Source organism: Perissodus microlepis, chromosome 11 (genome assembly GCF_051167445.1).
Source record: "Perissodus microlepis isolate ML-2025 ecotype Zambia chromosome 11, ASM5116744v1, whole genome shotgun sequence".
Classification (NCBI taxonomy): Eukaryota; Metazoa; Chordata; class Actinopteri; order Cichliformes; family Cichlidae; genus Perissodus; species Perissodus microlepis.
In genome coordinates, this window is record NC_140471.1 from 13551135 (window position 1) to 13573370 (window position 22236).

The 22236-nt window shown below is 39.2% G+C and overlaps 1 protein-coding gene across 2 annotated transcripts; it reads right to left on the bottom strand.

Moving 5' to 3' along the window:
- Positions 1-9212: 9212 nt before the first annotated feature.
- Positions 9213-22023, bottom strand: LOC146377361 (sulfotransferase 2B1-like). 2 transcript variants are annotated; one of them, XM_084942809.1, is made up of 6 exons: positions 21665-22019; positions 19767-19975; positions 19552-19678; positions 19343-19437; positions 11987-12167; positions 9213-11791 (listed from the first exon to the last, which is right to left on the bottom strand). In XM_084942809.1, the coding sequence occupies exons 1-6, from the start codon at positions 21804-21806 to the stop codon at positions 11676-11678; spliced, it is 870 nt and encodes a 289-aa protein (XP_084798935.1). In that variant the 5' UTR covers positions 21807-22019; the 3' UTR covers positions 9213-11675. The 2 variants fall into 2 exon arrangements, with proteins under 2 accessions (XP_084798935.1, XP_084798933.1); XM_084942807.1 differs by having other exon boundaries at positions 19343-19678; positions 21665-22023.
- Positions 22024-22236: the final 213 nt, after the last annotated feature.

Sequence of the window (22236 nt, forward strand, 5' to 3'; positions counted from 1 at the left end):
TTCTCCTTGATGACCTATTTGTCCACATGTGATCTTTTTATTAGTATACTGGATCTGACTGTATTAATGGAAAAAGTTTCACACCAGTAGTTCTTTAGTTTATAAAGAAATACAAGTTATCCTGCATTTGGAGTGAAAGTTCAGGAATGTGTTATTCTTTGCTTGTTCCAGATACAAATTTGATTACTTTCAGATTTTTGCAGCATTCCTGGCTGCTAACTCTTTGCAGAAGACTCACTGAAATACTTAAAATTTTAAAATTTCAACGCTGGAGCAACATTACCGCATCCAAAGTGGTGTGTTTGCATGTGTACGTCTATAGTTGTGCGTGCTTACATGTGATCATTCTATCTGTAAACGTAATAGCTCAAAAGGTTTTCAGTGAAATCTGATAGAATGGGTTTATGTTAACAATCCATTAAAATTTACCTTACATCCACCAAGTTCTTCAACTAAATTATTTATTAGTGAAAAACTCAGTAAACGCCTTAAAACTTAAAAACTTTGATTCATATAAGTGTGGTGTGTATTTTCAAAATACAGAAAGTAAAGTTTTAAATATTATAGGAGTTCTGTCTTTCATCCCAAAGACAGAATTCCTAAACACAAACTTAATAACGTAGTATATGCAGTGTTGGGAAGGTTACTTTTAAAATGTATTCCACTACAGATTACAGAATACATGCCCCAAAATGTATTTTGTAACGTATTCTGTTACGTTACTCAATGAGAGTAACGTATTCTGAATACTTTGGATTACTTAATATATTATCATGCTTTTTACAACTGCATGAATGTACTGTTGCTGTGTGATTTATTACTATTACTGAAAGCCCGCGGCTCCGAACCGTAGTAAAGGGACCTCTGGCTAATACGTCGGTTCCGTGTCGGGCTCGTAGCCAAAAATAGAGACAGAGAGAGGCGTTGAAAGGCTGCTCCAACGGAACTTATTGTTTCGGAGGAAAACATGAACACAGTGTACACTCAGGTCTTAATAGCTTACTTACAACTGGGCTCGTCAGGCACTCTTCTTGGCTGCAGTGGTTATTATTGTTTCTGCTCGGTGACAGCTCGTACTTTTCCACTCGCACAGTGTTGGGGAGTAACGGAATACATGTACCGCCGTTACGTATTTAAAATACAAAATATGAGTAACTGTATTCTGTTACAGTTACCGTTTAAAAAGGTGGTATTTAGAATACAGTTACTTTGTTGAAATAAATGGATTACACAGCGGTACTTCCCTGTTTCATATTGTGGCGGGTCAGGACTGTTTGGGTTTTGTTTGACAACTATGTTCTGTTGTTCCAGGCGGCAGTGTTACGGTTGCCATGGTTACAGGGTGACGCTCTCTCTCTCTGTGTTTCCTGGGTGAAACATGATTTGGTGCAACATTTGTTGGATATGGTTCATTTAAGACAGACAATTGCTTTAGTCTACCCAATGTCCTGAGTGGGCTTCCAACCCCTGTGGTCTGACATGTAGGAATGTGTTTGCATTTGTCTCCAAGATACAGTTCATCATAAAATGTTGCTGTAAGCACACCTGTATATGCTAGCAGCTTCAAATCTGCATAGCTGTTGCATATTAAGTTGAATATGCTTGCAAATAACTTTTCTCCAAAGCATAAAAAGGCAAGGCATTTTCAAGCTTTGACTTGCTCCATAAAGTTAGCAAAGCATTTTTATATCTAGTATCCTAGCTTTTTTTTTCAGTCTACCATTGCAACATCCCAGGAGGATCAACTTGTGTGAGCTCGCCTGCTGACTAAAAGCTCCAGCTCTGGTAATATATAAGTGGTGATTAGAGCACATTGAGTCACTATGTACACATAATGTACAGGCTTGAAAATCAGATTAGAGGAATGCAGAGTGGCTAATGTAGCTTGATTCATTATGAGAGAAAAAAAAAGCAACCCCGTTACAGAAATAGGGGAATGGAGCTTTATTTGTAGGCCTTATTTTTACAAAATCCAACAGAAATGTGTCTTTTCAAAGATTCATCCATCTCACTGAAATACTTAAAATTTTAAAATTTCAACGCTGGAGCAACATTACCGCATCCAAAGTGGTGTGTTTGCATGTGTACGTCTATAGTTGTGCGTGCATACATGTGATCATTCTATCTGTAAACGTAATAGCTCGAAAGGTTTTCAGTGAAATCTGATAGAATGGGTTTATGTTAACAATCCATTAAAATTTACCTTACATCCACCAAGTTCTTCTAGGTCAACTAAATTATTTATTAGTGAAAAACTCAGTAAACGCCTTAAAACTTAAAAACTTTGATTCATATAAGCGTGGTGTGTATTTTCAAAATACAGAAAGTAAAGTTTGAAATATTATAGGAGTTCTGCCTTTCATCCCAAAGACAGAATTCCTAAACACAAACTTAACTAGAAAAATTTGCATTTCCTGCGAAAATGCAGTGTGGATGCTTTAAAGCTGAAGCTGTATGCAAAAACTAGCTGAAAAAGCTGAAAAGTTGCAGAAATTGTAAAAACCTTGCAGAAGCAAAGGAACTTTGCTAAAATGGAATAACTTAGCAGAACTGCAATATCTTAGAGGAAACATAATACTTGGCAGAAATACAATAGCATAGCAGAACTTAGCAGAAATATTGTAACTTACCAGAAACATGATAACTAACTAAGAATTTAGGAGAAATAGTATAAGATAACAGAAAGAATATATTTAGCCAAAAATACTTAAGCATTACAGAAACACTATGATTTAGAAAAATAGTACAACAGAGCAGAAATACTGTGATTTACCAGAGACACTGTGATGAACTATGAATATTGTAATTTTAAATCAATACTATGTTTTAGCACAAATACTATAATTTGACAGAAATACTATCATTTGGCAGAAATACTATGTTTCAGCACAAATACTCTGGTTTAGCACAAATATTATAAGATAGCAGAAATACAATTATATAGCAGAAATGCTATATTTAGAAAGAAAAATATAATATAGTAGAAATAGTATGATTTAGCAGAAATACTACAATATAGCATAATAACAATGATTTAGAACAAATACTATGATTGAGCAGAATAGTAATAACTTAAGTGAAAATACTGGAAAAGTAAAATGACAAGCTGAAAAAAAACTGAACATGGTTAAGTTCCCTCAAAACTAATTGTTGTTCACCTGTGAAAAAAAAAAAAAAAGAAATAAAAATAAATTTAAAAAACAAGAAGGAACAGCCAACAGATACACACAAAATCAAATATGTATACACAAATGCACAGAGAGAGAGACACACGGAGGGTCTATGCCAGTCAACCAGTCTGAATATATGATATTTTTTTCCAACAATGAGATGCTGCCCTAAAGAGGGTCTCTCTCTCTCTCTCTCTCATATACACACATACACACACACACACACACACACACACACACACACACAGGGAGAGAGAAGCATGTTTTCAGTCAAGCAGCCTGGGAGCTGCTAAATTTGAATCCACAGAGGCTGTGTACTTTTTCCCGCCAAAACAGGTGCACACATGCAGCACAGAGACAGGATTTTTGTAGTCTATTTCTCATAGTGAGGATTCCCCTCAAACAAATGACCATAATTTCCTAACTGTATTGGCCAGAACGGTCATTCTTACACCGTTTTGTTCAGAAGAGATGGGGGAATCGTCAAGTGTTGACAATTTATCATTAAAATATGAATTTTTAGAGATATATGACATCGATGACTTCTTGGCTTAGAAGCCACGAAGGCCCCAATATGCAAATTTGAATGCCTCAGCCCACATATATGATTGGCTGGCTGGGAAGCCGTCCAGGCCCTGATTTGTAAATTTGAATGTCTCATCCCTAAGATATGATTGGCTGGCTGGGAAGCCGTGCAGGCCTTGATATGTAAATTTGAATGCCTCAGTCCTCACAGAGGATTGGCTGCCTGGGGACCTGGCAGAAATATATAGAAATACTATGATTAAGCATAAATACTACATTTAGCATAAATACTATATTAAGCACAAATCCTATAAAAAGCAGAAATACTATATTAAGCAATATAAATATCCTATAAAAATCCTATAAAAAGCAAAAATACTGTACTATGATTTGGTAGAAAAACTATAATTAATCAGAAATACTATATTTAGCACAAATCTTATAAAACAGCAGAAATGCTATGATTTAGCACAATAGTAATAACTTAAACAGAAAAATTGGAAAAGCAAAATGGACAGCTGAAAAAATGCTGAACATGCTAAGGGTCCCTCAAATATACTTGTTAAATGAAAAAAATCGGCAAAAAAAAAAATATAACAGCCACACAATCACAAATATGGACACATATGGAAACACACATGCACAGAGAGAGACTCACACAAGATCCAATTCAGTCAACCAGTCTAAATATATTGAATTTGAATCTTACAATGAGATCATCCCATAAAAAGGCTCTCTCTCTCTCTCTCTCTGTCTCTCTCTCACACACACACACACACACACACACACAGGGAGAGAGAAGTAAGTTTCTAGCTCAGTCAAGCAGCCTGGGAGATGCTGAATTTGAATCCACCAATCAGAGAGCCTGTGCACTTTTTCCCGCCAAAACAGGTGCATGCAGCACAGAGAGAGACAGGATTTTTGCAGTCTATTTCTCATAATGACGACTCCCCTCAAACAAATGACCATAATTTCCTAACCGTAGGGGCTAGAATGGTCATTCTTACACCGTTTTGTTCAGAAGAGATGGGGGAATCTTAAGGTGTTGACAATTTATCATTAAAATATGAATTATTAAAGATATTTGACTTCTAATGCACCATAACTGAGTAGAGCAAAGCAAAAACTGCCTTGACTTGCCCTCAAACAACGCTTTCTAACTCTAAATCTATTTGGAGTATCAATATCATTCTTTCACCGTAAGAGACAGCAGGCTTTGGTGAACAATCATGGAAATTTTCAGGTCTCTGTGGAAATCCATTAAAAAGATATGACGAGAGAAAAAAGTGGTTCATTTCCAGAGTTTGAAATCTGAAGAAATCTGAGCGAAGGACGAATTTCCTACCCTCAAACAAGTCTAACTCATTTCAGAACGGTAATAGGTGAGAAAATAATTCTTGAATTGTGAGCGTCAAGAGTGTCTGAAGATATACTGGGACAAGCCTTATGTCTTAACTTTGCTTCGTTAAGGAGATATGACGATTCGAATATGCCTCTCATTACAGAAATCAAGCGGTGATTTTGAACAAGCTCTCCATTGACTTTCTATGGAGAGTTTTGCGACTTTGTGTTGGTCTGAGGAGATTTGCCAAAATTCTATAAATCCCACAACAATGATAGTGACATTTTCGGAAAGCCAGCAAAAATACCTACGTTTTGATGTATAATTTGTGGAAGTTGAGTGAAAATTGAGCTTGAAAGTTGTTCGGACATGAAGAGAAGACTGCAAAACCTTCAGTGGCACACTGGAAGCCAAGTGCATAGCAACCATAACAACGCATGTATTTTGTGAAAAATCACAATTTTGCAACTGAAAACTTTAAGAGGCATAAACGTAAAACGGTAAAAGATTTGAAAAAGCTGATTTATACCTGAATAGCCCAATAATTTGAGAACATTTTAAAGTTTGAATGGTTGTTCTACGTGAAAATATGAGGAAGTAGTTAAGTTTCAAAAACAAGCAAATTTTAGCAGAATTGCAGAAGTTTCCCATTCATTTCAATGGGACAAATTAAGCTTAATATTTTAAAAAGTATAATAGTGAAAAATACCAAAAGACATAGCACACATTAGCAGAAATAGCAGAATAGTTTAAAATTTGAACGGTGAAAATCGGCTGAAAATTGTGGAAGTAGTTAAGTGCCAAAAAGTGTACGGAAGTCCCAAGAGGAACTCAATAGTGTGGATGCTTAAAGCATCCACACAATAACGTAGTATATGCAGTGTTGGGAAGGTTACTTTTAAAATGTTTTCCACTACAGATTACAGAATACATGCCCCAAAATGTATTTTGTAACGTATTCCGTTATGTTACTCAATGAGAGTAACGTATTCTGAATACTTTGGATTACTTAATATATTATCATGCTTTTTACAACTGCATGAATGTACTGTTGCTGTGTGATTTATTACTATTACTGAAAGCCCGCGGCTCCGAACCGTAGTAAAGGGACCTCTGGCTAATACGTCGGTTCCGTGTCGGGCTCGTAGCCAAAAATAGAGACAGAGAGAGGCGTTGAAAGGCTGCTCCAACGGAACTTATTGTTTCGGAGGAAAACATGAACACAGTGTACACTCGGGTCTTAATAGCTTACTTACAACTGGGCTCGTCAGGCACTCTTCTTGGCTGCAGTGGTTATTATTGTTTCTGCTCGGTGACAGCTCGTACTTTTCCACTCGCACAGTGTTGGGGAGTAACGGAATACATGTACCGCCGTTACGTATTTAAAATACAAAATATGAGTAACTGTATTCTGTTACAGTTACCGTTTAAAAGGGTGGTATTTAGAATACAGTTACTTTGTTGAAATAAATGGATTACACGGCGGCACTTCCCTGTTTCATATTGTGGCGGGTCAGGACTGTTTGGGTTTTGTTTGACAACTATGTTCTGTTGTTCCAGGCGGCAGTGTTACGGTTGCCATGGTTACAGGGTGACGCTCTCTCTCTCTGTGTTTCCTGGGTGAAACATGATTTGGTGCAACATTTGTTGGATATGGTTCATTTAAGACAGACAATTGCTTTAGTCTACCCAATGTCCTGAGTGGGCTTCCAACCCCTGTGGTCTGACATGTAGGAATGTGTTTGCATTTGTCTCCAAGATACAGTTCATCATAAAATGTTGCTGTAAGCACACCTGTATATGCTAGCAGCTTCAAATCTGCATAGCTGTTGCATATTAAGTTGAATATGCTTGTAAATAACTTTTCTCCAAAGCATAAAAAGGCAAGGCATTTTCAAGCTTTGACTTGCTCCATAAAGTTAGCAAAGCATTTTTATATCTAGTATCCTAGCTTTTTTTTTCAGTCTACCATTGCAACATCCCAGGAGGATCAACTTGTGTGAGCTCGCCTGCTGACTAAAAGCTCCAGCTCTGTAATATACAGTGTTGGGACTAATACAGTAACTACGTTATTATTGTGGTAACGAGCACGGTAACTAGTTATTATGCCAAAATCAGGAACGCGTTACTCGTTACTGGGATTTAGATAGGCTCGTTATTCGTTACTTCGTGTGGTGGCTATCGCGGAGCTTCCACAGATTCAGTAACATTAGCAAATGGTGGAGGCCAGCAGGTGGATGAGAGAAAGGGGACGCAGGAGGAGGAGAGACCCGAAGCGGCCGCCCGTCCGAGTGTCAGGTGAACTGAACTTCAGGTAAGACGTTATGACCTGCAGTCCATCTGGGTCAGATATGAACCAAGTTTAGTGGGAGTTTATTTTCGTTGTGCTGACTTTTTCGTACTGCGTGCTAGCTAGCATGACGGGGTTTCTATACAGCTGGGTGGGTGCTATGTTACTGATGTTGAACTTTATTTTGTTCATACGGTTAATTATTAGAGTTGCCAACCGTTCCCTAAAAAACGGAATCGTCTCGTATTCAGATGAAAAGGAACAGTTTGTCCCGGACTTCAGCTACAATTAAAAAGACACAAAGCTGGAGTTATTCTTTGTCTTTGCTGCACAGCTGCCTCTTCTTCTCTCATTCTCTCCCCTCCCTGTCCTGTTTCTACTTCAATCATGAAACTGATCAATGATCAGCTGATTGGCTTTTCCCTCTTGTTTATTTATCGTCCACTTTGCGCCAGAAAGAGGAAACCACCGGATGTCGCGTTAAACAACAGCAGCACGTTTGATCAGCTGTTGTTAGAATTTATTTAATATTCATTTCTAGTATCAGCTGATGTTTGCTGGAGCCACAGCTGTAAAGCTGCTGGTCATGATATCGGTTTGGATATCTGGTGAGTGGGAAACCAGATGAAACCAGGAGATGTCCTTACTGAATCATCAGAGCTGAACAGGTGATGGAGAAACAGGTTTACCTTTTAGGTGACATGAATGAGTTGAAGGGAAGTTATGAACTGTTTCTGAGAGATAAATAACACCAGGATCCTTTTCTATGTAGCTGACAGCTGGTAACTGTGTAGCAAAGTGTTGCCAGGGGGCCAGGTAGGGCATTAACAGGGAAAGGGGGGCACAAAGAAATACTTTCTTATTCTCATTTCAAATGTCTAGCTTTTAATAAATAATTATCTGAGTCTTACAACAAACGATTGATAGATTGATACATATATACCATCAAGACAGTGTACATCACTGTCACAACAGTGTTTGTTTTCATTCAAAGGCTTTATGATATTTGCTATAATGGCGGGCCGGTCTAGTCAAAATGCCCGGGCTGATTTTTTTTGTCCCAGTCCAGCCCTGTATGCAGCTCATCTGCAGTCTGGTGTTACCTACATCTTCCTATTCGGAAGGCAGAATTTCTGAGTTCTGAGTACAATCGAAAGCACCACGACTGCAGTTTTTGTGTTGGATGTAAAAAGCGCACATGACGCTGTGACATAGGCTAGAATCATGGCGGCGGTCAACGACGGTTCAGGCGTGGGATTTCTCTCGTGGAAATATGCACATTATTTTTTCCTTTGGTAGGTGGCACAGTGCACTTGTGGCAAGTAAGCAAGCTAGAAGACTGGCACTCTTGCTGGGTATCCAGTTAGCAACACATTAACAAGAGAAGTCTGAGTAAAACCAAAGTTACTTTCCCTAGTAACTAGTTACTTTGAAAGTAACGAGTAACTTGAAGTAACTAGTTACTTTTGATGGAAGTAACTAGTAATGTAACTAAGTTACTAATTTAAAGTAACTTACCCAACACTGGTAATATATAAGTGGTGATTAGAGCACATTGAGTCACTATGTACACATAATGTACAGGCTTGAAAATCAGATTAGAGGAATGCAGAGTGGCTAAAGTAGCTTGATTCATTATGAGAGAAAAAAAGCAACCCCGTTACAGATATAGGGGAATGGAGCTTTATTTGTAGGCCTTATTTTTACAAAATCCAACAGAAATGTGTCTTTTCAAAGATTCATCCATCATTCTTGTTATTGCAGCTACAGCTGAAATAAAAACAAGCCTGTGTGTCTATCATACGTCCAGAGAACAATATGATGTTTAGCATTTAAAATTTGACTACTATTTCATCAAAACTATAAAAGAAGTAAATAAGACAAGTTACTGTTAATGACTTTATTGATCTTCTTGTTAAAATTCTCAACAACAAATTAAATACAACATTACATCCATGTTAATTAAGAGTGCAGTATCATAACTTTGTATTAGCAGAAACATGTGGACTGTGCCATGAATGTGCTATGCTCAGTAACTTTAAAAATTGTACCAGTTAAATGTCAAATACATGCAGATACAGAATATGGAGGTCCTAGATGGCAAAAGTTAATCATATACAAGGTTAACATGCAATAAGTATTACAAACTAAAAAACAATATATATTAACCCTTTAAAGCCGGTCGGAGCGGGCACGCTCCGTTTTACATAACTATTTTTAAATCCCGGTAGCACTGCAACCACGTAAGCTAGCGCAATAATTTTTTTTGCATATGAAACCGGAGGAGTTGTACTTACATCTTATGCCATCAGCTTGCCCTAGGTCACAGTTTCCTTCCACATATAGCTTTGCAAAAACTGCATAAAAAGCACTTGCAGCAACAAAAACATAATATTACAGAAACACGCTTTGCCGATCCGATCAGCTGTTTGTAACACTTCCTATGTCCATCAGCGCGAACTATCGCATGTCCGTCATGACCTGCTCGAAACCGGAAGTGACGTCATTTTGCGGCAATTTAGTTTTTTACCACTAGTTTATGGGCTCAAATTGTGGTTATAAATATTTATTATAAATATTTTACAAGTACAAATATTTTGTACTTGTAAATCAGACAGCATAGTTGTGAACTGAGTTTTGTAACCTGTAAACCAAATATCTGAAAATTTTATGTTTGTGCATCTATGGAAGAGAATTTGTGTCAATGTAAAAAAGATTTGTATTTGTAAAAAAATATTTACACATTACAAATTTGTTTTTTTAAGGTCTGGTTACAGATACAAAGCAAAAAACTATATATTAAACTTTCAAGTTCCCTGGCTGTGTGTGACTTTCAACTTAAAAATTTTGACCAAATTCTTCTTCCTTTCAGCTGATTGGTCAATGTCAGGTCAATCACAAATTTAACAATCCAATCAGAGACAGATGGGTTGGGCTGTCGAAGGGGTGCTTTGCTGAGCTGCAGGTCCTGGAAGGGTAATATAGTTTGAAGCTGGAGGATTTCCATATGAATATTCATTATAAGCTAGGTCCCTTAACTTCCGGTAGCTGTTGAAAGGATAAAGCTGTGATATACCAGAAATCCCATTATTACTTTAGTATTACCTAACACAAAGTCAGGGCTGACCTGGGACCTGTGAGTCACACTGCGGAGCATAAAGGCCCTTTCACAATGGCATGCGCTGCACTCACCGCTAAATCAGAGTGAAGGATCCAAAATTTGTTGTGCTGGCCGATGCACTCTTTTGTTTTTTGGGGCAGCTCTATGTATACTAGATGTGCCTGCTCCTTGTATGTCTGACTTTATATCCTCTACCAGAGTTTGTGTTGTATTACCTTCAAATGTTCAATAAAGACATGTATCGCTCATTCATAACGAAGACAGCTTTGTAACTATCCCGACTAGTGAAGAGTGTGTAATTTCCACAACACTGCTTTCCCCCTGAGGTCCGCAGAGCCATTAGAATGACTCTGAAGGTCCCTGTATAAGAACGTAAACCTGTGACAAAAAATTCACCGAACTCATACAATACAAAACGTTTTCCTTTGTGGTGATGACGGAAAACGATGGCACGTGAAAGCGCCTTTACCCTTCCAGGACCTGCAGCTCAGTAAAGCACAAGCTGCCACCAGTCCCCTCTGAGGCCTTCCCTAAACCATAGTGTCACTTCCTGATCATGCCATTTAGCATTGTGTTCTAGAAATGCTGATTAAATAAGACAGTTGTCCCATCCAGTAAATTTAAAAATTGGCACATCTAGAGTAGATGGATCGGACCCTTCAGTCGATCCATCTACTGTTCACTGAAGTCTCATCAGAAATGATCTCAGTGGAAGGGTGCCTGTCAAGATGCCATTCTTAAGGAAGGTGAACAGAGAGAAAAGGCTGAGGTATGCCAAATTCTACAAGAACAGGACTGAAGATCAGTGGCAACAGGTCTCTTAGAGTGATGAATCCAAATTTAAAATGTCTAGTTCAAATTGTCAACAATATGTATGGAGGAGATCCGGAGAAAGGTACAAAGGTGGTCCACTATCTAATACCATCTGGAAAGCGTCTGATTGGCTTAATTTAACTGAACTTACAAGAAAACCTTGCCAAAACAATTGAGGCTGCTTTGAGGAATAAAATTGATTTGACAAATTACTGACTTTCAAGTTTGTTAGAAGACAAACTTTGTTTTCTCCTTATGTACTGTATTTCCATGTGTGTTTGCATGTTTCAGTAAATCGGTGTAGCCATTTGTCATCCTTCCAAATATATAAGAAATATAACATTACTCGCGATATAGTTCTCGATTTTGTCTTTACCACTCCTGATCTCTCCGTCTCACTATTTCAGATGGTGGTCAATCCAAGCTCCATGGTAGAGGGAAGCTCTCACCTTCCAGCTCTTTGGAAATCACAGAGGTGAATCGGGTCAGTTGCTCTGAGCTGAAGTGGTTTTTCCAGTCTCCAGCAATACCTGACAACAAAAACACGCCAAGCACGCAAAGAGTCACATAAACATAAAAACACCTGATGAGAACAGAAATTGACCATGGAAGAAACTCTGAAAAGACATCTTTGATAACAAACGCGTCCAAGTTGGTGTGTTGTGTTCAATATCACTAATTTTTCAACCCAGTCAGATGTGTCATAATGGGATATGAAAACTCACCTTTTCTTAGGAAAGGAGATTTGTCATGGTCCAAGTACACCTTGGGGATCAGACTGAAGTTGGACATGTTGTTGTTCTTCATGGTCTTGAAGGAACAATGCTCTGCTATCTTCTGAATTACTTCTTCAGTCAGATTACAGCCCAGGAAATCAGAAATACGCCTGAGAGCCGCAGGCAGGTCCTGGAAGAAACACGCTTGTTATATAATGTGAAACAGTCAGTGTTTTTTTAAATTTGGCTTTTATTGAAAACTTATTCTAAAGTCATTTCATGAGCAAACTTTGAAAAGTCAGGGGTTTGAATAGTTTAAGTCACAATTTCAAGTTTTGGCAAGACTAAGTCTGGGTTTGTTTTGCTCAAAGTGACAAATGTGGAGGGTGCACTCCAATGTTCCCTCTAATTTTTCATGTGTCTGAGCGAACACACAAACTCCCTGCGCGGTCCCTTGGACCACTGTGAGCAACATTAGACGTGTGCACTGTGGTCACGCCAACATCGAATCCATCCAAGTTACATGGTTTATTAAAATAACCAAATTACAGCATTTATGTTAGACTACTTTTAATTAACTGCTTCAGCCAATGAAAATTAAAAAAAAAAAATCTTGTTCATGACCTGTTTAGTATGTTAACACTATTGGAAGTAAAAATAACTTGAACTCCAATTTTGAAAACACAACTTTCTTTCTTTTTTAAATAAAGCTCTGACTTGTATTATGAGTATGAGTCTGTGGTCTGGGAGAGAGTCCTGTAACTCTCTGTTTGCAAAATACAGTATATAATGACCAATGTTGGGCAATTAATTATATAGTTACTTCTTCAAAAAAGTAACTGAGTTTTGCAAACAGCGAAGTTTTTTGCAGCTGTTTACCTAAAAATGCAGCCAAGGCATTTTTTAAAATAAATATTTCAAACTATTTACAGAACAATCAGCTGTTCTGCATCAAATTTGATGCCACACAAATTATTTGTGTCACTCCAAAAAATTATTTCTGTCCACTATGAGATAAAGGAGAACAACAGCCTGATACCTGTCTGACAACAGGAGATGTATCACTCCTGTAACACCTGTAACATTCAGTAGTCGCCTCATTGTTCTGACACACACAACAAAACTATTGACTACACTACACACTAACTATACAAGACAACACGCTAACTACACAAGATTTGTGCTAAACGTCGCAAATCACTCACCTGGCAAAACACTGCGGTCACTCCTAAAACTTCCCCCCTTCCTAAACAATAAATGCCATGTTGCCATATCATTTTTGATTGGTCGACATGGTATATTTTTCGACCAATAGGAAAGGGTGGGGGTTTTTTTGGTTTTGTTTTTGCTCACAGGCTTTCGAGCGTTTTCCTTATAAAACACAGTTTTTACCGTTTCTTCCCGCAGTAAATATAAACAACGATAGTATTCAGGAAGAAAACCAAACATTGCATATATTTTTTATCGTAACTCTGGTTTTACGTGGCCTATCAACACAATTTAAAAACTGGTATAAAGTCCACACTTTTTCCGTCAATTGTTTCGTCTGTCCTGCTCACATCTCCAATGGTTGTACACGTTGTCATTAACGTGGCTTCACTCCACATAAGCCACGCCGCTTTGCTAGCTAAAACACCGGTGTCGGCACATAAGGACGCTGTCATAGCCTGTCAACCACATTGATTAGCTGCGAATGTAAATCGCATTATTGGCTGGACTATGGGATATGGTGGCATCGTTCTAATCCCATACGGGAGCAGCCAGTCACTCACTGACTAACACTGCAAAACAGAATTGTTAAAGTTTTAATTTTAATTTCAATTCAGGTTAGATTTTTTTTTGTGCACAACACAGATTTTCTGTGCGCAGAGACCGTGCCAGCAGTGCGCAATTGTGCACATGCGCAGCTTAGAGGGAACATTGGTGCACTCGGGGCTTTAGGTGGAGCATCAAAATATGTGGGAAATTGTGTCTCAAAACTAGGGGTGGGAATTTAAACATGTAAAATAATTTATTAATATAATTTAAATAAAAAATAACGCATTTAATCACACTTTGCATTTCAAGAAAAGGGGAACTTTTGTCAATGCACAATTTCCTGGAATACCGACTACACTGATGCACACATCAGATGTACAAAAAGGGAGAAGAAGAACGCGCATTGTTAGGACTGATCGGAGGCAAATTTCATTTCAAAAGACTACCTGACAGAAGCCTTGATAAAAGCATGGTTTTGTGCAAGCTGTCCAAAAAGGAGTTTCCGTACCACCGAAGCACCTCAACCTTACGGTACCATCCAAATGCAAAACATGTTGCAGGAGGCACAGAACCTAGCACTGGCAGTGCCAATAAAACATATGAACAGTCCAAATTTGATGAAATGACTGGCCCCAGAACCAAAATTAGTAAGCCAATATTGGACAAACTTACCAACTCTCGCATAAAAGGATTGCTCTGGACTGTAGACTACTATCAGTGGTAGAAGACAGGGGGTTAGAAAATGTGCTACAGTTAGCATCAGGTGATCCAACTTTCAACTGCTGTGCCGAAAGACTATTTCAAGTAAAATTGAACAGCCTTATGATATTGAAAGGGAAGCAAAATGAGATGCATTACAGACACCACTGCTAATATGGAGGAACTACACCAGGAGCAAACAAGACTGGGGCAACAGAAAGAGCCACTCACACAGGATGTTACTACACGGTCAAATGATGGTGTAAACCATGATGTTGAAGAGCAGCAGTAAGGTGACTCCTGTGCGGATGGCGAATTCAGTCGACTGCTTGTTTCGGATGCGAATTTGGCTCAATGATCCGTTCTAATTTTCCTGTAGGAGCTTAATTACTTTCGGTGGGATGTGCTTAGTCTCCAGCGTCATCCAAAGTGCTGCCCAATCGATGCAGTCGAATGTAGGCTGAAAGTCAATAAAGACGATGACCGTTCGTTTCCCACATAAAATTTGCTCCTCACCTGGCAAATACTGAACATCTGGTCACAGGACCCGCAGTGAGATCTGAAGCCGGCTTGCTCTTCGCGGTTCGTTTGTTCGCGATGTTTCTGCAGGCATGATTGAATTACTTTCATGAAGACTTTTCCAGTGATCAAGAGCAGACTGATGCCGCATTCGTTTTGGCATTCTCGGTTGTTGCCTTTCTTGAAGATTGGGATTATTTTCTTCTTCCTGCTCCTTTTCACACATGGTTGTAGTGCTTTATTGATAGAAAGTGTGGTTGGTTTGTTTGATCTGTTGTACCAAGTGTGAAATAAATAAATAAATGAGAAATGAGAAACGATGGCCTTCTTCCATGTTCTTGGAATCGTCTCTGTGCGCCACATTTTTTTGCGGAAGAAGGTGCACTTGTTGGAGAACAACATCACCGCCAGCCTTGATCAATTCCGCTGTAATTGCATCCACACCAAGCGCTTTTCCATTTTTCAAAGTCCGGATGGCTGTCTTCACCTTTGCCAGGGTCGACTCATCATCGGACCATCGGGGTCTCTGGTGCTTCGATGGGTGGCGGCTCTGCTGGTGGTCCTTGTGGCTCCATCCAGCACTGTAACCGCTCAGTTGATGATCATACAAAGGTGCCATCAGCCTTTCAGATGTTGTCATTTGTTGATTTGGTTTTTCTACTCAGGCATCAGAGCATTCGATAAATGGTGTGGCACTCATGCTTTGAGGCCACTTCCTCCAAGTCAGCCACTACTTGGTTCCAGTAAGCCTCGCGTTCTTCTTTCATTCGGCGTCAGACGTCCTTGTTGAGCTGACGATATCGTTTAAAGTCGACCAGCTTCACATATTTCGCTTCATCTACCATATCGAGACATTCGTCGGATATCTACGGCTGTGTTCGGCAGCGTGTGGGATGGCACAGGTCTTTGGCGCTTTCCATGATAACGTCCAAAACTTGTTGCTCTTTGACGTTGACATCTTCGGATGGCACCAGTGCAGCAAAATGGCTGGATAATGCTATTTGAAATTCTGCCTTGTAAGCGGGATCTGACAGGCATTTCCAGTTGAGCTTTGCCAATGGGTGCGATTTGCATTTGGCTCTTTGTAGTAGAAGATTTATCACGGAAACAGGAGTCAATCAGGATGTAATCCAACATCGCTGAGTCATCACCTGTTGGATTTTGCCATGTGAGTTGATGTTTCTTTGGATGTTAAAATTGGGTGTTTTTCCGATGATGAAGTTGTTGGTGTTGGCGAAGGACAAGAGGCGCAAACCGTTGTTGTTCATTACACCATGTCCAAAATGACCCGACCCCGTGCTCTCCCACCCAGTCCGATTGAATCCAACGTGTGTTGTAGTTGGTTATAGAAATTGTTCTTGGCCGGGTCTGGATTTGTCTCGGTTGGTGTGTAGATGGTAATGAGGTGGGTTTTGATGCTACCGTTGATGGTGAGCACTACAAGGCGATTGGAGATTGGCTGGAATGAGACAACACTCTTGACTGCGCGACGGGCAACTATGAAATCAACTCCTGCTTTTCGTTTTTCTCCACCCGAGTAGTAGAGTGCCATCTGGTCATCGTTGAGTGATGGTTCGACGACCGTCTGCCCTGATCCTGTGAGTCATAATTTGGATAAAGTCGAGCAGAGACCCACCCACAGCTGTCTGGCCTGGCCTGGAAGTGATGATGATGATGATGATGATGATGGTTATGCATTTACCTGTCACTTGCAATGTTTCATGTACATGTTACCTGCAGTGAAATGGGTCCCCTTCTAACCATATATACACTGCAAAAACATCACATTGGGAAGACAAGTCAGAGAGCTGTCTTCCCAAAGGATGATAAGAAAAACAATGAAATGCACAATACATGAGGGGAGAGGAGGAGAAAAGCAGACTGAGCTCCTGAGAGGAGAGCAGTTTGAGAACAGAAAAAAAAAACACCTCAGCACAAAGCACATGAATCTTCATACCTTACAACATAAAAACAGATAAAAGCACAGTTACTTTGTCTAAGTAACTGGTTAAAAGACACAGACAGTATGGAGTACGTAGGTATTGTGAGTCCAATGGGTTTGTTATTTTTTGCACTAAAATAGTCGATGATCACACTGTTTTAGCGGAATGTACAAAATAATTTTGGCTAAGGTTACTCAGAGTTTAAAGGTGAAACTGGTCAAATAACCTTTTATATTTCTGCCTTATTTTTTTAAGAAGAAAAACTGCACTTTATGTTGAAATTTTTATCATTATTATTGAAAGACAATACCATTTTGAAAATGTACTTATAATAGTATTTTATTTTAAAGTCTGCCCCAATTTTGACCAGGGATATTATTTTTGCTTCTCTGTTTTGAATTGAAATGCAGTTTAATTTTTTTTCCCCCCCAGAAATTAAGAGCTTGAGTTTACAATTTTCATGTCCATGTCTATTATTTATTCTGTCGCCCACTAAAACCCTTTTAAATTAAAAAAAAACATTTGCGCTTTGAGGCACATTTGCTTGTGCGATTAAAAGTGATTAATCAAGATTAATTCATTAATTACAAAACCTCTAATTAATTAGATTAACTTTCTTTTAATCGAGTCCCACCCCTACTCAAAACACAATATAGATGTAGGTAAGTAACAATTTTTAAAAACACAGTTGTCAGCTTGGTCGAGTGGCCATGGAAGCAGACATCCAACATAAGAACCAAAGAGTCTTTGACTGAATGGAACAGATGGGTTTAAATAACCTCACAGGATATTCCATTCTGCAGGTTTCACTCAGGACTATAGATGATACAAAAGAAATTGCATTGTAACACAGAAATATTTATAAAACTACACTATTTACAAACATTTCCAACTTAGGCCACGTTTAAAATAATAACCAACAATAACCCTATTATAAATATGAATGAATGAATAAATAAATTCCCATACCCTATACTCATGCCTTACTCTCCTCCCGGAACAAATAAATTGTTTGCGGGTCCTGGGGCCAGTGTTGGGGAGTAACGGAATACATGTACCGCCGTTACGTATTTAAAATACAAAATATGAGTAACTGTATTCCGTTACAGTTACCGTTTAAAAAGGTGGTATTTAGAATACAGTTACTTTGTTGAAATAAATGGATTACACGGCGGTATTTTCCTCTTTCATATTGTGGCGGGTCAGGCCTGTTTGAGTTTTGTTTGACAGCTATGTTCTGTTGTTCCAGGCGGCAGCGTTACAGTTGCCATGGTGACACGCTCTCTCTGCGACTGTGTGTTTCCTGGGTGAGAGAGCGCTTTTTTGTTGTTGTTGTGCTAAGCTAATAGGCCTAAAGAATGTAGCCTTATGGCAGTGTAGTCCGTGCTGCAGGGAGAATGGACTGCCATACCTGTTATGTGTATGTGAGCGCGAGGAGGGAGAAAAAAGAGAGTGGAAAAGTACGAGCTGTCACCGAGCAGAAACAATAATAACCACTGCAGCCAAGAAGAGTGCCTGACAAGCCCAGTTGTAAGTAAGCTATTAAGACTTGAGTGTACACTGTGTTCGTGTTTTCCTCCGAAACAATAAGTTCCATTGGAGCAGCCTTTCAACGCCTCTCTCTGTCTCTATTTTTCGGCTACGAGCCCGACTCGGAACCGACATATTAGCCAGAGGTCCCTTTACTACGGTTTGGAGCCGCGGACCTTCAGTAATAGTAATAAATCACACAGCAACAGTACATTCATGCAGTTGTAAAAAGCATGATAATATATTAAGTGATCCAAAGTATTCAGAATACATTTTGGGGCACGTATTCTGTAATCTGTAGTGGAATACATTTTAAAAGTAACCTTCCCAACACTGCCTGGGGCACAATCTTCCCCGATCATAACATTGCAACCAGGAAGCAGCAGAGGTGAGTAAAAGACTGAAAAAACTATTTCTTTCTATGATGTTCTAGCTGACTACTATGATTTATATTTGCAAAAATTCATGTTATTTAACCAACAGATTTGTATATTGATATAGATCGCTTTCTTTACTTGTATATTGTAGGCGAATGCCATAGTGACGAGGTGCAGGCTGAAGTTGAGCAAGACAACCGCACCCACAAATACACACACAGCTAACAACAGCTGCTCATGTAATTCAGCTGATGACCTGATAATGAATAAAAGTTTCAACAGTCCTCCAATTACTTTCTGTTTACTTCAATGCACAATATGACAATTGAAAATATAACAAGAGAAAATGTGAGTTAAAATATTTATTCTGTGCAGGTAATGGCAGCTCTCTGTTACACCTGTCTCTCATAGTGTGCACGCACACACTGACAATGCGGTGCACTATGAGACACTGCGCCTGGTAGTTTAGTCAAAAAAACAAACAAAAAAAACTCACATGAAATACTTTCCTTTCAGTGAAAACATTGGAAGTGTTTTACCTGAGCCATTTCTTCATATGTAATGTACATTATTCTGTCTCCCAGTTCACTGTTTCTCCAACTCTTCACGTGGTCTGTCCATTTTCCAAACATCACTGCAAATAAAGCAGACATTGGCTGACCAGTTACAGATCCAACCACTATTGTGATAGAACTTGCAAATATTGATTTTCTTGCATGTCTCCTCTTGTGCATATGTGATCTCTGACATTTGCCCTCAAGAAATGTATCCATGAACTCATCAAAGGTTCCTGGATCCTCAAGGAAGCCGGCCATCTGGTGGAAGTAGTATGAAGACACCATGATGTCCTTTGGGTTCCTCATGACGTAGATCACCTACAACAGAAAGAGTGCAAAAACATAATGAGTGTAAAGTCTCTTATATAATCAGGAATGAATTGGGAATATCACACAGAGTCATTACCTTTGCTTTGGAGGCACAGAAGGAAGGGGGCATGAGGCTGTATGGAAAATGTGAGACCAGTGCCCGTGGAGATGCCAGCTTATCCACCACCCGTGCCAGCTGTTTCTCTTCCAGCCATGGGACTCTCTCCCAGTTAGGAATGGTATGTATGGGGGTCAGATCACCCCCATTCAGCACCAGTGGGAGGATCTCCTGCATCCAGATTGTACCTGAAGAAATGGCAATAAAAAAATAAATGAGTATGAGCTACAGGTCTTCAAGTATAACTGCATAACGGGTTAACAGAAACAGTAGTGGGAACCGGTGCTTAGTATCAGGAACGCTTATGAAAATCGGTCTTAGTAAATGTGAGCACAGTTTGTAACTGCTCTCCAATTAAAGATCCTGCACATCATACACACACATGACTGCCAGGTGCAGTGCTTTCCATCATCTCAATAGACTCTTTTCACTTGTTGGTATATTTCATCTCTATCATTAACCATGCTAATCTGCTGGACATCCTTTCTACCTTGTCTTGACTAGCCAGTTGTTACAAGCCCCATTTCCTTTTCTTAGTGTGCAGCCTCACATACAACTCATTATAAACCATTTCCTTTCGTAAGCGCTCTCTTTGCTGTATGACAAGCTCCCGGTACTCAGGTCTTTCTTCATTTTGGATACTTTCCTGTAGTTCTTCTTTTCACAACAAGTCTACTTGTTGTTTGGAAACTATCCAGAGGATACATTCTGGGCAGTTTTCCCAGACATCTGATAACCCTTGCCTTCCACCCAGAGCTATCTTAAATCCTCTCTGAACTCTGTGCAACATTCTTTGCTCTTCAACTTCAGCGACTCATCTGCCTAGCTACATTCTCACCTCCCATTTCCTTCAAACTGCACATTTTATACACTTTTATACATCCCTCTATGTTCCTCCCTCTTCTTGAAGTACGTGTTCACCACAGCCATTTGCATCATTTTTCACAATATCATAACAGTTGACACACGGCTTTGGAGTGACTGGAAAAACTTTGCATAACTCTTGCATAGTGCACAGTATCTAGGCTTACCTAACCACATATACAGGTTTATGCAGTCTCTAGCCTTCAAAGGCAAACTGGTAATAGTGAACATTCAGGTTGAGCAGCAAACTGTTCAAGGACGGTGTTGTGCCAAAAAGTGATTTCCAATGTTTCTGTGTATTTTTTATGTGTAATATCTTTACGTATGTTCGTAAACAGACTTCGGTGAACAGGGTTTACAAAGGGGTTATATATAGAATTAAAAAATTATCTGTTTTTCAAGTATCTTTACAACTCTGTGTTATTGTACTTACATTATAACCAATCTGGTCGTTTATCCCCACTTAAAATATTTTTACAGAACTATTGTAATATTTGCTGCCATTTCTGCTGTCCTCTTGGCCAGCTTACTCTTACAAAAGACATTTTTAATGTTAATGACATTTTTTTTAACTGCATAAATAAAGGTTACGTAAAATTCACTGCCAAAAACTGATTGCGGCTTCTACCTTGTTACACTAATGTTGTTTGTGGCTCAAGATGACTTTATGTCATCCATAAGGGATGCATTTGACATATGTTTCACATATTATAGGCCAACACTTATAGCAGTTTAAATACGAGCAATCAGTTTTTGGCAAATACCGGAAATCAGTTTTTGGCAGACAATCATTTTTTGGCACAACAACTGTTGTACAACAACGGCGTACAATTCACTCGCGAACCTCATTTATTTTCACCATCACTCGCAGACTCTGCGTGCTCTGTCTGACACAACTTACACAGATAAATGCGCAGGTGCAGCGTCTATCATCAAATTCTACCGTCACAAAGGATTAGTCATCAGTTTTCTGTGAAGTAAAAGCCGCTTGAGTGTTTTACAGAAGCTCTCACCTGACTTCGGGTAGGTAACAGCCAGGACGTCGTCGTCTTCAAACTTGAATCCCTGAGCAAACTCCAAACTCTCATAAGAGTGAGTTTCCTTGGGCACAATCAGTCCGTGATAGTGCAGGTACATCTCCTCGGAAATCGACATTTTTCGAAGTATGCAGAGAAAGTGTCGCTGTCAGTAACCGTCGTACCTCCCCGCCACGTTCACGCACGGTGGGAAATCACAGAGGAAGCGAAAATGCAAATCAAACAGTAAATATTTACTTTCCTCGTGCCCAGTGCTTGATTCCTTAAACATCTCCAAAGTTATTTATTATGTTACTTATGACCTCAAAATTACTATTCAGACTAATAGCAATTAACTGTCCCACAATCATGTCGAATAAAGTAATAGCCAGATTTTACAGGGTGACATGAAGGCAGCACGTGATTTCCTGTATGGCGCCTGATTTACAATTAGGTTTTGTTCGATACAGCAAAAAATATATGTATATTAATATCAGGTCAATACAGGGGCACTATCGCTGATATTAATACCGATACTGATACTTTTAACTAGGGCTGGGTATCGTCAC

Excerpts from the sequence above, each read along its gene's own strand:
- LOC146377361 (XM_084942807.1), bottom strand. The coding sequence starts at position 21,806 with ATGTCGATTTCCGAGGAGATGTACCTGCACTATCACGGACTGATTGTG. Across the intron at positions 19,976-21,664 it reads TGTTACCTACCCGAAGTCAG|GTACAATCTGGATGCAGGAG; the intron begins GTGAGAGCTTCT and ends CCATTTCTTCAG. Across the intron at positions 19,679-19,766 it reads TCTGTGCCTCCAAAGCAAAG|GTGATCTACGTCATGAGGAA; the intron begins GTAATGACTCTG and ends TTTCTGTTGTAG.